Below are 14,330 nucleotides of genomic sequence, written 5' to 3'. Positions count from 1 at the left end.
GAAGTATCTAAGAGAATTTATGGAGAAGACCCTCGTATGATGAATTGGATACAGCTGTGAATTTATTACTACAATCAACAGATTGCGTACACACTTCGCAAAACTTAATATAATAAATAGAAATATTCGCACTCTCTGTTATTATAAGGTCGCAGACATTAACAATATTTTTTTAAATGTCAAAACCAAATGTCCTTTTTTATAGATTAGTATAGACAAGTGAGACAATAGAAGCTAGTAATACCTCCCGAAGCGGACGCTTGCTCAAAACAAACTGTTATAGTGCATTATAGAAACACACCGTGGCGATGATTTAAAAGTTACAGGAAATTACAATAAGTGAAAATTAATGCCAGAAAATAAGACATATGCATAGAAAACAAAATAAGCCATAAGGTTTAAGCATTTTGTTAATGCATATATATATATATATCATTATTCCGTAAGATGGCAACATTGGCATTAAATAAAGATAGTAAGCTTTTTATTATGACGCAAAACACAACACAAAAGAACACTTCTTAAGATTTTTTAATGTGATAAAGGGCTAGTTCTGCTCAATTATGTATTTAATACAAGCGGATGCCAACCATGCAAAAAAAGACCAAATATCATAAAAATCATTTATTGAGCCTGAGCTTTAGCTTCTTTTTTAGCCTTCTTCTTTTTCAACAACATTTCCTTCTTTTCCTCAGCAGTTCTCTTTAATCCCTTCATCTTCCTCGTCTGTAACCGTTGTATATCTTGTTTGCCCATATGAATGCGTCCCATCTTGCTACCGAAGGCATCTCGCGAAATATTCTTCTTTGTAATTGGTTTTAATTCTCTCGGGACCCGGCATGCTTCCTTGAGCAAGTCGTCGGATGCTAATCTAGTCCTTCTCAGTTTGAAGTCAATTGAAGGCCCTGAAATTGTCGTTTATTTCAATAGAAAAAACAAACCACAACTGATTTGCATTACATAACTATTGAGTAATTATACTTTGATAAAACAATGTCTTTTAGATGCATACAAAAGTCCTGGCAGTACACCAATTAAGTTTTTGTGAAAAACAGACTCTTGTTTCTTTAAAAATATCTAATAAAATTTGTTTAAAATGGCAAAGCTAGTTTGTCTTACCTATTTCTTCCAGTTCAATTCTTGGAGTACGCTGACCACTCTTTTTAAGCAGAATTCTGTATGACCTGACATAGATGTTACCATCATCTGTCGCTGTGAAACTGAATGCATGTTCTAAGCCCTGCAACCTAATTGTTTCAACCTGTAATTTAAATAATAACAATAAAGGTCAAATACAGGAAAAGGTAAAGAAATAAGTAATTCAATATTAAGGTGACATATCCATAAACGGATGGTATGAGATGTGATCTATTCTGAAAAATTTAAAAAGGTTGTATTTCACATTCAAATTTATTTTTTCTTTTACATGATTAGGACTGATCCTAAATGAAATATGTGTGTGTGTGCACCATGCTTACTTATGGTGATATAATTATTCTCACTACTTCTGCTAAAAAGACAAATTAGTACCAACAAATCAATATTTTTATCAAAAAATATTATCTAAATGAAAGTAAAAATGAAATAATACCTTTTCCCGATGAAAGAAGTCAATAAAGAGTGACTTCAGCCTTTTTAAATCGTGATTTAATTCCCAAGAAGGTCCATTGAATAGTAGACACGGTTTTAATCCCGCCAACACTTTCATGTTGTGAAACTCAGACATTGACTTAAACTTTTCCGCACCAAGTTCAATCATATCGAGGACTCCATAGTTAAATGTTCTTCCTAATATTATATTATGAGGACGCTTCTTTGAATGAGAACTGACACCAAATAGAGCAGCTTCTTTTTTGTAACATAGTCTGGAAATAAATATGACAAGTTAACTTAACTTGTGTCATTTAAGACACACATTTTTTTACCCAATGGGATATAATGAAACATCTTGACATTGATGTAAAATGTTCCTGCTACTGAAAGGATCAACCAGTATATCAAAAATACATTTGTATTTGTTTATATGTTCTTTAATATCATTATCATTTAAGACACAGCTCAACCAAAATTATGATTTTAAAGTAAAACGCCAGCTTTAAGGAAAGTAATGAGGGAAGCAATAACATCTCCATTTGTTATTGCTTTAGCAGGTTTGATAACTTTTCCTCTTACACAATGACAGATTTTATTACATGTTTGTTAGTTAATTTAAAGGTAAAAATACATACTTTTCAATGAGAGTTGCATCTTCAAAAGGTACAAAATCATTTTTACGATTAAGATACGCTGCGTCTGGTTTTTTTAAGTCATATATATCCTTTAAAACTTTTCGTGCTCTTTCGGATGGTTTGCGCCCCTGTATAAAAATACATTGTTTCGGTCCTTCAATAAATTGAGGCTCTTTCGAAAGAAGCACCTTTTTACCTCTACGAGTGGTCGGTTTCCTGAAATAACAATGTATTACTATTTAAAACAGTTTAAAAAGATGTGTAGAGTGGTAACAACGCAACATAGGTATTTAAATTAACTAACTTGATTCTTTGCATTACACCCATAATTAAGAAATAACAGGTGTATCCACAGTTTTAATCTTTAAAAAGGAAGGAACAAGTAAATAAAAAATAAAAGCACGTGTTTTCGACTTCTGTACGATGTGTTTTAAATTAACATTTTGAAAGATAATATTGACATCCGACAGAATTAAGTAATTTTTTTGACATTGTCAGTTAATTCGACATCAACTCGTACGACTGACATTTATGTTCATAGACTCGAAATCAGGGGGCTTAGTCAAGAAACGTTAACAGTAGTGTATGTAGAGAGTCGAAAGCTAAATTTGTATGAAAATCTATCTATCCACACGAACTGTAATTTTGACTTGACTAATCTCCCAGTAAAAATAAATTAATTTCTTGTACTTCTAAGTTGTATCCTAGCAGGATACCATAGGATTGCCATAATATTTTAAAAAAAAGTTCTATCCTGAAAAAAAAGCGCGGGCAACTTCGTTGATGGTGGAAAAGTGATTTCGTCATTTAATGCATAAACATAAACTATTTTTATTTAATAGGTATACCCAATATTCCACACAACATCGCCGTATATAATTATTTAATACGTAAAGTATAATTGCTACAAAATTTAAGAAGGAAAAGGCTTAAAGGAAAACGTACTTAGGTTTTTGTGAAATAAATACCAGTTTGTGTTGAAGTTATTTGTAAGTCCGTAGTAATTAGGTATCTAGACGCAATTATCGCGTAAGCTTGATTCTAACGAAGTTATTTAATGTTACAATAAGGTTCTTTAAAATAAATGTCTCCGGTTTTCAAAATAACTAGGATATTTTATCCGAATAATACATCGGTTAGTATTTCACAGATTTTATTTTGTCCGAACTACATCCTGAAACCTACCTAATAACTATATCCCGGCTATAGTCGAGTCGTAACTTGAAACTGAATAAAAAAAACAACTTATTATTTCTTCGCTTCGTTATATAAGTGAATAAAAGCACGTGTTTTTCGACTTCGTCGAGTTAGTCGACCGTAAACTATTAAACGTTACTTTATTTTAGTTTGCTTGTCTGCTACTTCCGTTTAGGTGCCTACCGTTGTATGCTGCAGAGACATTATGAAATCGTAATGTTCAATAAAGTATAAGATATGCTTATCGCGGGGAAAAACTGCGCTTTACAAATCTGGTTAATTTTGTTGCGTATGAGCTTTTATCTCCGGTTTTCCTTAAATGATTTCGTCATAGTGACCCCTGTATAATAATATTACCACCAGCTCACGTGGCGTCACTATGTTTCGGTCCGCGTCGAAAGTAGACGCATAGTTCTAGCCGTTTTGTGTTCGGAACACGCAAAAGTAAGTATAGTATTTTATTAATAATTAGTTATTAAGAAAATAATTACGAAATCTCTTAAAATAAATACTTGCACGTATTCTAAACAATAATAAAGATAAAATAACGTTTAGTATGTTTATAAAATAGTATTTTTGTGACATCAGTATTAATTTATAAAGCAGTTACTTTGAAAAAAAATCTGAGTAGATTTGTATTTCAGAAATGACATAATATAAAATAGGTTATGTCACACTTCTTTGCATTAATGAAAAAATAATTAAGCGAACACAGAGCATATTGGCATTGTGTCCCTAATGTTTTTGTATGTTTAACAACTTTATATAAGTCGAGTTAATTCGAGCGAAATAAAATAAAATTAATGATTTGTTACCTTCAGTTAATTTAATCCTACCTTAATTACAAAATTCAATCAGTCAAATTATTACATTAATTACGTTCTGATAATACTTGTAAAAATTTAGTGTATTTATTAAAAATAATAGAATCTTCTCGTTATACATACTACAAGAATGATAATGAGTCACATATCAGATTGTTTAATTGATATATGTAAAAGGCAAAGCTTTGTCTTCGTAATAACACCCATTTGCAAGAAAGATCAATTTAACATTTGCCTTATAATTTTATTCGCAATTTGCGACTGAAATATATAAATCTTGTTACGCGATCATCACCCGTTACCACAAACCGCTTTAAATAGATATATGTGCTGTAACTTGAGAATTTTTAAATTTGTTTACAATGTTACACTGTCAACAGAGTATCATCACACTCTGATCTCGCAGAAGATGGCAGAAAGGTCTCAATTTTTAAGTATAAAACAAATGATCGTTTAACACCTTTTTATAAACACCACTCTTACAGCTTATGTGGAACTTGATTCTGTAAAATGTTTCAATGTTTCAATCAACAATGTTTTTTTTAATTTTTCAAAATAAAAAATTATATTTTACGTTGTTCCCCTTTTCAAGCGCTTCGTCCGCCAAAATTTTGTTTGTATATTGTATCAAAAATATTGACGCCTTTAGCGGTATATAACTAAGTTCTAACCAACTTCTGTCGTACCCACTTTATTACCCATTTAAGTCTATTTAGGCATTGGGTAAGAGTTGGTAACATTCGTACATTCCAGTAGACTTTTGTGTTTTAGGAATACATAATCCATTGTGTTTATTTACTTGGTTTATCTTCACACGTTGCTTCGAAAATTGTTATGACGACTGAGGTAGAAATAACAACTTTGAGCATTTTTTGCTATAATTTACACGGATGCTCGTATTATTCACTCTTAGTTGAGCGATGAAGTCAATAAAAAACGGGATAATATTTCGAATAATTTATGCCAGACTTATTATTTCGTTCTCAGGCGTTGTTTAATCTAAAGATATTTATTTATTTCCTAATCTACAGCTAATAAAAATTATATTACAAAACAAACAATTACACTGAAAATATAGCCAGAGATGGATTACATGATGTATTCCATGTTAGGCTATTTACCTACAAAATGGTTAAAAACCATTTTTGGTTTTGGTTAAAAACCAACCAACAACGAACGGAGCGGGAACTAACAATATAAAATTATTCAACAATATAACATTTAACTGATTGGTACTTAATATGGCTGCGTTGACGGTGTGTATGTATCCCACATATGCATATGCTCATGATGCAGGTAAATTTGCGTTATGGATATTCTTAATATTCATTCAAAGAACAAAAAAACTAAGTACTCCGTCGATAAAATCTTAAACACTGACAAGTTTTATATATGTATGGTATGACACTGACATTTCTTTAGAGTAGAGGCTCTTAGGACGTAGGGTGATCTGAGTGCTGGTACTTTCCTGACTCAACGAATAAGTATCGCAATTCAACAAGGAAATGCCAGCGAGTACAATAAGTGAACCTATCATCACTTCACCCCGATATTCGGAGGGACAGTGGTACTGCCCCGGTCGTGTCCGTCCATTTGGCTGAAGCTCAAAGGCAACATCATGGCACTCCCACTAGGAAGGGGTTTTCTGATTGCGCTAATGAAATAACCCCTGACACATGTTATTTCATCATTTTCAAATACTTAGTTATACAAAGTTTTCATTATGATCATAATTCCTTAAAACATTACTTACAAAAGCACGTATCCAAGATCCATACATATTAGCTTTTAGTGTAGTCAGTATTCAGCAGCCCGTCCCAAATATTGTTGGCTGCGCACATAAACTTGAATTACGCTTTTTTTACCGTCATAAACCATGTGCTGGCGTCAGAATAAAATCACTCTTATAAAAGAAAACCGGTTTAATCTCATTACATATTCCGTAAAAACAGCCTGGTATATTTAAAATACGAATTGATTAGCAGATGGGTAAGATTCGTACTCGACACTTAGATCTAAGTGTTCGTGCAACTTGCGGGAGTCATAGTTGCATGAACTGACTTCCTTATATATGTAAGTCTCGCTAAATCTTATTTTGTGTTATTCGGCAAGTATGTATGAAGAAACTTAGCAACGTCTGAGTTCAATAAACTTGACCAATCTGAGCCAGGTAAGATGTAACTTCTATTGACTCTGTTCATTTGATTAAGGAACTGTGCTTTGTAAAGTACATGGCGAGGGGACTATATCCATTAAATGTAAAAAGTTAATTAGTGCATACGACTTCCTGTCATTACAATTACTAAAATTCGAGGTAACTTCCGGTACTATATGAATGTCAACATTCTGTTTGTGACAACCCCGAATGTGTCGATATTACCTAGACTTTTTTGATACAATACAATAACTATCACACGCTTGGGTGCGTCAGATAGTTGGAGGAAACCATCTAATTAATATATTTTGAGATATATGATTGTGATCGTCATAATTAAATAGTAAGTACTTGCCTCAATATTTAGAAAAATAAACAAAGTCAAGACTCCTACGACCCCTGGCGGGAAGTTCATCTTTTTACAAAGAGCACTGTTTCATGAAAACCTTTACGACTAAAGCTTTATGAAATTTAATAATGTATAATTCAACACACAATACATATTTATAGCTAAGAGAAAATGCAATGATATGTGAAATTACATCATAAGTTAATGTCAGGTTCTTCAATTCTTTGACAGTAGGCGTTATCAGTTGCTTCGATCCTCTTAGTTTAACGAGTATACGTTATATTATTCCTTAAACATATGATACGGTATAATAAGTATTTACAGTGAAAATAATATATAAAATACTAAAGAATACTATCATTAATTTTTCATTTCAAAATGCATTGTAATAAATCATGCAATTATACATACTTGTCGGTTTTAAATTGTTAGCTAACAGTTTTTTGTAAAACCTTTTATCGGTGATTTCGTACACGTCCATAAATTATGTAATTTAATACATTATGAAACCCGAGTTCGTTGTTTTGATAAGGGATCAGCCCAGTTAGTAATGGATGAAAGTTATTGAATAAGACTCTATTAATAGGTAAATAATAATACTTATAACTCAACTGGCTCTGAAGACTAATTAAAATAATTTTCGCATGTTAAATAATCATTAAAAATTAAACAAAACATGGCTTCTTGTGCAGTGATACAAATCAGAATAAATTATAAATGCAACAGCATTATAAGTGTTGTATGTTTGTTATATATTTTCCGTAAAATAATATGCTATCTGGATGATGTAATATAACAGTACATAATAAGGGAAATCGATATTGGCAATTGCGATCTAATCCATGACCTTTAATCTTATCACATTAGACCAAGGAGAATCTTAGATTTTAACATCAAAACAAACTATGGTATCACAATTCACGATGTCCTCATGTATACGAGATATATGGAAAAAGAGATTAAGTACTGTACAATTTTGCCAAAAGTCCCGTCCCCCCACAACGATGTAACGCATTTGAAGCCGTTTGAATAGTTTGGTTAAGGCAGGTAGATTCCATCTATATGTGACACATTTCGATTTATTGTTACTGTGCCAACAGAAGTTGAGTATTAAAACGCACAGAAAAATAAAAATCTATTGGTGAAAGCATCATTTATACACCCCAACATAAATTTATTTTTATTTTAACAAAATACAATTACAATTTATAGATATAGAAACAACAACGCAACATTAAACAGTGTCATTTAGAATATATACAAAATGACGAAATATTTCTTAAAGCATAGGAAATAAATTAAGCAGACCTATAAAATATAATTAACGTTATAATTAACTTTGTGTAAGTGGATTAAAATTACCCACTCAAATAGAGAATAGTTCAGCATATTATAAAAACGTTATAGTATCAATAGAAGCTTTACTTTTAAATCAGTGGCGGTACCATCTTTTTAGATCTGGGCCTCAGATTCTGTTTCATGAACATTTGTCCCATAGGCAAGTAGGTGATCAGCCTCCTGTGCCTGACACATGCCGTCGACTTTAGGGTCTAAGGCAAGCCGGATTTCTCACGATGTCCTTCAACGTTTGAGCGAATGTTAAATGCGCACATAGTATGAAAGTCCTTCGGTGCACAGCCGGGGTTCGAACCAAAATTCGAACGACCTTAGAGATGACAGTCGCACGCTGAAGCCGGTAGTGCTGTTTACTTCAAGTTTATTGAACCGAAAATCGTCAGATTGCAGAATAATACATATTATTACCTAGTTTTGAGGCTTGCTTTATAAAACGTAATTTTTTTTGCGTGTACAACGATAATGGAGATTACACAACTAATCAGATAATTCTAAAATGTTGTCAATATAAAAAAAACTATTATTTAATTTTCCTGGTTATTTATGTTTTTACTTACAAACTGTAAGCGGAACTCGATCTACGTTTTTTCATATTTTGACGGATTGTTTACATATAAAGTTCTACACATCGACCGATTGTATTTCCTCGAAATGTATGGCCAAGAATCATGAACATAAATTATGACTGAGCAGTTATCTATAGGAGCAGGGCTGCTCGCCTGATAATAAAGGTTGTAGGTCATTCTCCGCAGACATATGTATATTATCATCAAATTACTGAGGACAAGATCGCGCAGTGCAAAGTTTAAGTTAACAGACTTTAATAAAAGCTACGACTATTAATTGTATTTCCTCATCCACCCAGAGAGGCATGGGAAGACGACACTAAAGAATACATATGTTATTATTACTTATAAAGTATCTTCAAAGCGTCACAAAATAACAGTTTCACCGATTGTGATAATGTTATTTTATTCCAACACAGGAAACTATTACAACAATTGCATTTGGACTCGCACAGTACCCGACACTTTGAAAGCTTATAGTCAGTTGTAGAGTCACACAACGCGGTGGTCTTTGCCGTTATAAAATTAATTCAAAATGACAGTAGAAAGTGAAACTGAAGGTAAAGATGAGGCTGGTGAGTGTTATTTAAAAAACTGTGCTATAGTTTAAGAAATATGAGAGGTTGTCGACGAAATCTTTTCTTTACTCTATTACTCGTAATCAATGATTAGGATCCTTCGATAAATCGAGGAATATCTTATATATAGGTATATGAGTATAGGCATTGGTTTGGTTAACCAATTTAGGTATAATTATGTTCACGTGCATTTGGCGTACTGAAACCACAATTTAATTAATGAATATTACAATACATCGTTCATAGTTATTGGTTTTTATTTTCAAAACAATTATACCCGATGAAAAATGTTTTACAATAATTTAAAAATTTGAAGGTAAAATTATTTAAGTTTATACTTTAAATATTAATTAAGTATAATGTTGCGCGGAATTGTTATGCGTTATCTCGAGTTATTCCCATACTTTTAAAATTATAATCAACCCCTAATAATAATTTATTTGAAAGAATACGATACAAAAATGTTGTGATGGTACAATCTAAAGTGCAAATATTCTGGCACACATAATGGCTTGCAAATTGGTCTTAAAAGGAATTTTACGTATATTTTGAGTCATAATCTATGTAACTGTAGTATAGTCCATTCTTATTAATCGATTATTATTTTTAGTAATAAAATATTAAAATACATTATTACGTTGTCAAATTTATATTAATTATAAAAATTAATATTATAATTAATAGAAGAATTTTTTTCTTCCTAAAGTAGTACATTATGTCATTTAAAAAACTCTAGTATTGAATCGTATGTTATATTAAAAAATAGAAAAGATACGTTTTAAGAATTGTTTGTATAGAATACCTTTTAGTATAAAAATAAAAAAAAGTTATTATTTTAAGATTCTCTAATTAATTATTTTATTTAATAATATGTATACATTGTTTTCAGTGTTGGAGAACGAACCAAACAACGTAGAGCAGCAAAAGAAAGTCGCTACAGAAGATCCTATAACCAAAGCGATTGGAGCAATCGGAAAATGGCAGATTTGGATATGTTGCATCGTTTTCCTAGTAAAATTTCCTGTTGCCTGGCATCAGATGAGCATAATCTTCCTGGCTCCACCCATGAACTTTACGTGTACGAGCAACGGCGAATTTGACAGCAAGTGTACAAATTGTACCGATTATACATACGACCACTCAGTCTTCGGTGAAACAATTGTATCGCAGTGGGATTTAGTTTGTGACAGAGAGTGGCTAAAGAATGCGACGCAAACTATTTTCATGCTCGGTATCCTTGTCGGGAACATGGTCTTTGGACATCTATCTGACAGGTAATTGACGACCTCTCTTATAAATCGGTACATCCTGTTTTATTTCCGGATAAGATTAAGTGGTTCAACGAGACGGTGCCCCAGATATATGATGAACCAAATTCGCGTGTTCAATTATAATATATAAGCGGGGTCAAGCGATGACATTGATTTATATACATGAATAATCGCATTATTGTTTTCTTACAAAATTCAAATATTTTTACGCAATGAGTACATAGAAAATTAAATTGAGTAACTTTAAATTAGAAATTCAAAATTTATTCATATAGGTAACACAAGGTACACTTATGAAAGTCAATAACAGAAATGTATTTAAAATGCTTATAATTTTACATTTACTGTTAATTAATAAGAGAATTCAAACAGTTGTATGAAGAGATCATTCAATACTAATAATTACGCAGATTTTGTGATAAAATCCTGAATACATCTTGATAATATGATTTTAAGATCTATACAAAATAGTGTTTGCCTGGAAGGTATCGCTGGAAAGCGATAAGGCCGCCAGTTGCTCCTTAACATAATATGTCAATTATATTTCTGTATGCAACGAAGTATTAATAAATAAATAAAGTTTTATCAATATTATATATAAAAATTAAATCAAAAGATATGATCCCTAATCCGAAGCAAACGAGCAACAATTTTTTTTTTAATTTTGTGGTTTTCGTTTTAAAATTTACGCAAATTTATAAAAATTAGAACAGATAAGTTTCTTTAAGAAAATATTAATAGTTGTAGTAGAGAGTATGAATAATTATTTAAGAAAACATTTTTTTAACGACAATTGTCATATAACTTTATAATTTCAGATACGGTCGACGTATTCCATTTCTGATAGCTGTATTCATCCAGCTATTATCTGGTGTCACCACCGCCTACTCCGTCAACTGGCATATGTTCACCACACTCCGATTCTTCTTGGCCGTCGCTACGGGAGGAACAATGGTTACCAGCTTCGTCCTCACTATGGAACTAATTGGAACCAAATACAGAGACACTGTTGGAATCATCTACCAGATTCCATTTAATCTCGGCCATTTATCGTTACCGTTATTTGGATATTTTCTACGAAGCTGGAATCACTTTCAATTAGCTATTTCACTACCATCAATAATATTTTTGAGTTACTACTATCTTCTGCCAGAGTCTCCCAGGTGGTTGCTGACAGTTGGTAGAGATGACGAAGCTCGTACGATACTAGAAAATGCAGCAAAACGGTACTTATTATTTTGATACATAACTATGCTTTTATTTCATTTATTTTGATATTAAAGATCGTGTCTTGAATATAATTTCCTGTTTAAAGAATATTTTTGTCTACTGTGTTTAACTAGTTACATAATTCTGTGGGTAACAAGAGTGTTGGCCTGTGGAGCAGTGTTGGCTTAGTGGCTATAGCATGTACTCTGATCCTTGAGGTCGTAGGTTCGATCAGCGGCTGTGCTCCAATGGACTTTCTTTATATGTGCGCATTTAATATTCGCTCGAACGATGAAGGAAAACATCTTGAGGAAACCGGCTTGCCTTAGACCCAAAAAGGCGACAGCGTGAATCAGGCACAGAAGGCTGATCGCCTGCTTGCCTATAAGATTGGTAAATGATCATGAAACAGATACAGAAATCTGAGGCCCAGATCTAAAAACATTGATTTTTAACAAGTTAAGAACTAAACGACTATTGGTATGCTAAAACAACCTTGCATTCGTACTTAGTCCGGTCGTACATTAATATATGTTTGATTATAAAAAAACAGTTACGAAATTTAATTGTTTGTATATGTCTAATTTAATAAAGTATAGACCAGTAAAAGATGCTAAGATGTCCCCTCTTTTTATTCAATTGTATGTAAATCTTTCTTGGCGGTAAAAATAATCTTTAACTGATAATCAACCGTTATCTTAAAGTCCAATTTATATAGACAAATACTGTTTTTCAGAAATGGACGTTCTACTGAAGGAATTGCATCGTTCACCCAAAAGATGGCGATGGAAGTGAACAGCGGTTCCAATAAAGAGCGAGCATCTTTCGTGGCGTTGTTCAAAACTCCAAGACTCCGGAGAAGGACCTTAGCCATCTGCTTCAATTGGTTTGTCTGTGGATTCTGCTTCTTCGGAGTATCTCAATATATAGGGCACGTATCAGGAAACATCTTCAGTAACGTCGCTATATCGGCTGCTATATTGGTAAGTTAAGTTCCCTACGTAAAAGTAAAACATATATATATCCAGCTTAACTTTAAGCTTAAAGCTAGTGCTAGAACTGGGAAAACCTAAAGCATAAGTACCGACAACCTTTCGTTAGCTCTGTAATATTGTTGCTTATCGCTTACATAATGCCATCTATCGGTACACAGCAGTAATTCAAATACAAGACCTCTGGGTATGAATGAATGGGTGGAAATCAGTCATAATCGATCAATCATCTTTGATTGATTCTAATGATAAATAAATTGTAGCTATAGAGCTGGGAATCCACTTTGTTTGCGAACCTCTTGTGCTCCGCGCTCCTGCAACCGCTCTGATGGAGACGGTACGCGCATCTCCAATAGAAACACGCATGCTCCACAGTCCTCTCGCGAAAATATGTCGTTACCAGAGGCTAGTGCAGCTATATTTTATGTCTTTATCTTCTCGAAGACCTTCTATAGTCGTCCTCCCTTCTCGCTTTTGGTACAATGCCGTACACGTACACACACTTACGTGATATCACGCTCGCGTTTACTAACAGACTCAGCGCCCCTTTGTGTTCGCTCAACAACGCTTGGCATGCTCCGGGAGCGTGAAGGTATCCATTATGTGGAGCAGTTGCAGGAGCGCGGACCGCAAGGCGTGGCTGGATATCCAGCTTGAGTTATAGCGTCGCGTCCAATTTGATTAATAAAGAATTCATTTAATCCACTCATAAACCATTTCAGGAATTCCAAAAATAATGATAACTACATAATTTCAGAGAGTTGTGGGGAGATAAAAATTAGCTACTAAAAGCTCAATCTTGTGGCTAGACGTTTCTACGCTCTATTTAAAATATATTCTTAACAAAATTTACTGTTTTTTTTTACTTTTCAGGTCCCCGGTACCATTATTTCGATATATGCTAACCAACTGCTCGGACGGAAGATCACACTTATGAGCTCCAATTTCGTGACAGGCTTAAGCTGTCTCCTCATAACCGTTGTTCCTAAATCCGTCACCAGCCACTTGGTTCTTGGATGTGCTGGTCTCTGGGGCATGAGTATATCATTCGCCACAGTTTACTTGTATGCCGGAGAACTCTTCCCAACTGTTGTAAGGAATTCCGGGGTCGGTCTTTCTTCTACCGTAGCCAGAATAGGTTCCATGGTAGCTCCGTTCATTGCTACATTGGGACATAGAAATCCATGGCTACCGCCTGTATTATTTGGTATTACGCCGCTGATAGGGTCTTGTCTTTGCTTATTATTACCTGATACTAGAGGAAAGAAACTACCAGATACCTTAGAAGAGGGAGAAGAGTAAATCTGAAGTATATTTATTGGTTGTCTTCATAGTATTAGCGTGGAACTTGAGCAGCTAAAAGAGTTATGAGTTTGTAAAGTAAAGAAAGATGTTATTATTTGAACCTTGTAGTTTAAATATATGACGGCTGTGATATAAGGAAACCGTAATGATTATTTTTAATTAAATAAATATTTTAAACTGATTTTTTATTCATTTATTGCAAACAACCTACACGGAGATATAATAATTTTGTATTTATTAATTATCAAAATTTTACAAAACAATTATATTATAATTTATTGATACAATTGGTAATATTTA

At 33.0% G+C, this 14,330-nt stretch overlaps 2 protein-coding genes across 3 annotated transcripts; one reads left to right on the top strand and one right to left on the bottom strand.

The window, feature by feature from the left end:
- Positions 1-609: 609 nt before the first annotated feature.
- On the bottom strand, positions 610-2,671 carry LOC123712978 (ribosome production factor 2 homolog). Its single transcript, XM_045666404.1, has 5 exons — positions 2,533-2,671; positions 2,229-2,444; positions 1,592-1,865; positions 1,120-1,261; positions 610-905 (listed from the first exon to the last, which is right to left on the bottom strand). The coding sequence occupies exons 1-5, from the start codon at positions 2,553-2,555 to the stop codon at positions 625-627; spliced, it is 936 nt and encodes a 311-aa protein (XP_045522360.1). The 5' UTR covers positions 2,556-2,671; the 3' UTR covers positions 610-624.
- Positions 2,672-3,743: 1,072 nt separating this feature from the next.
- Positions 3,744-14,211, top strand: LOC123712977 (organic cation transporter protein-like). Of its 2 annotated transcripts, XM_045666401.1 has the most exons (6): positions 3,747-3,869; positions 9,095-9,250; positions 10,143-10,527; positions 11,343-11,750; positions 12,470-12,716; positions 13,599-14,211. In XM_045666401.1, exons 2-6 carry the CDS (start codon positions 9,211-9,213, stop codon positions 14,025-14,027), a joined length of 1,509 nt encoding a protein of 502 aa, XP_045522357.1. In that variant the 5' UTR covers positions 3,747-3,869; positions 9,095-9,210; the 3' UTR covers positions 14,028-14,211. The 2 variants fall into 2 exon arrangements, with proteins under 2 accessions (XP_045522359.1, XP_045522357.1); XM_045666403.1 differs by lacking the exon at positions 9,095-9,250 and having other exon boundaries at positions 3,744-3,869.
- Positions 14,212-14,330: the final 119 nt, after the last annotated feature.

Source organism: Pieris brassicae, chromosome 8 (assembly GCF_905147105.1).
Source record: "Pieris brassicae chromosome 8, ilPieBrab1.1, whole genome shotgun sequence".
Taxonomy (NCBI): Eukaryota; Metazoa; Arthropoda; class Insecta; order Lepidoptera; family Pieridae; genus Pieris; species Pieris brassicae.
This window is presented reverse-complemented; position numbering and strand designations above follow the sequence as displayed.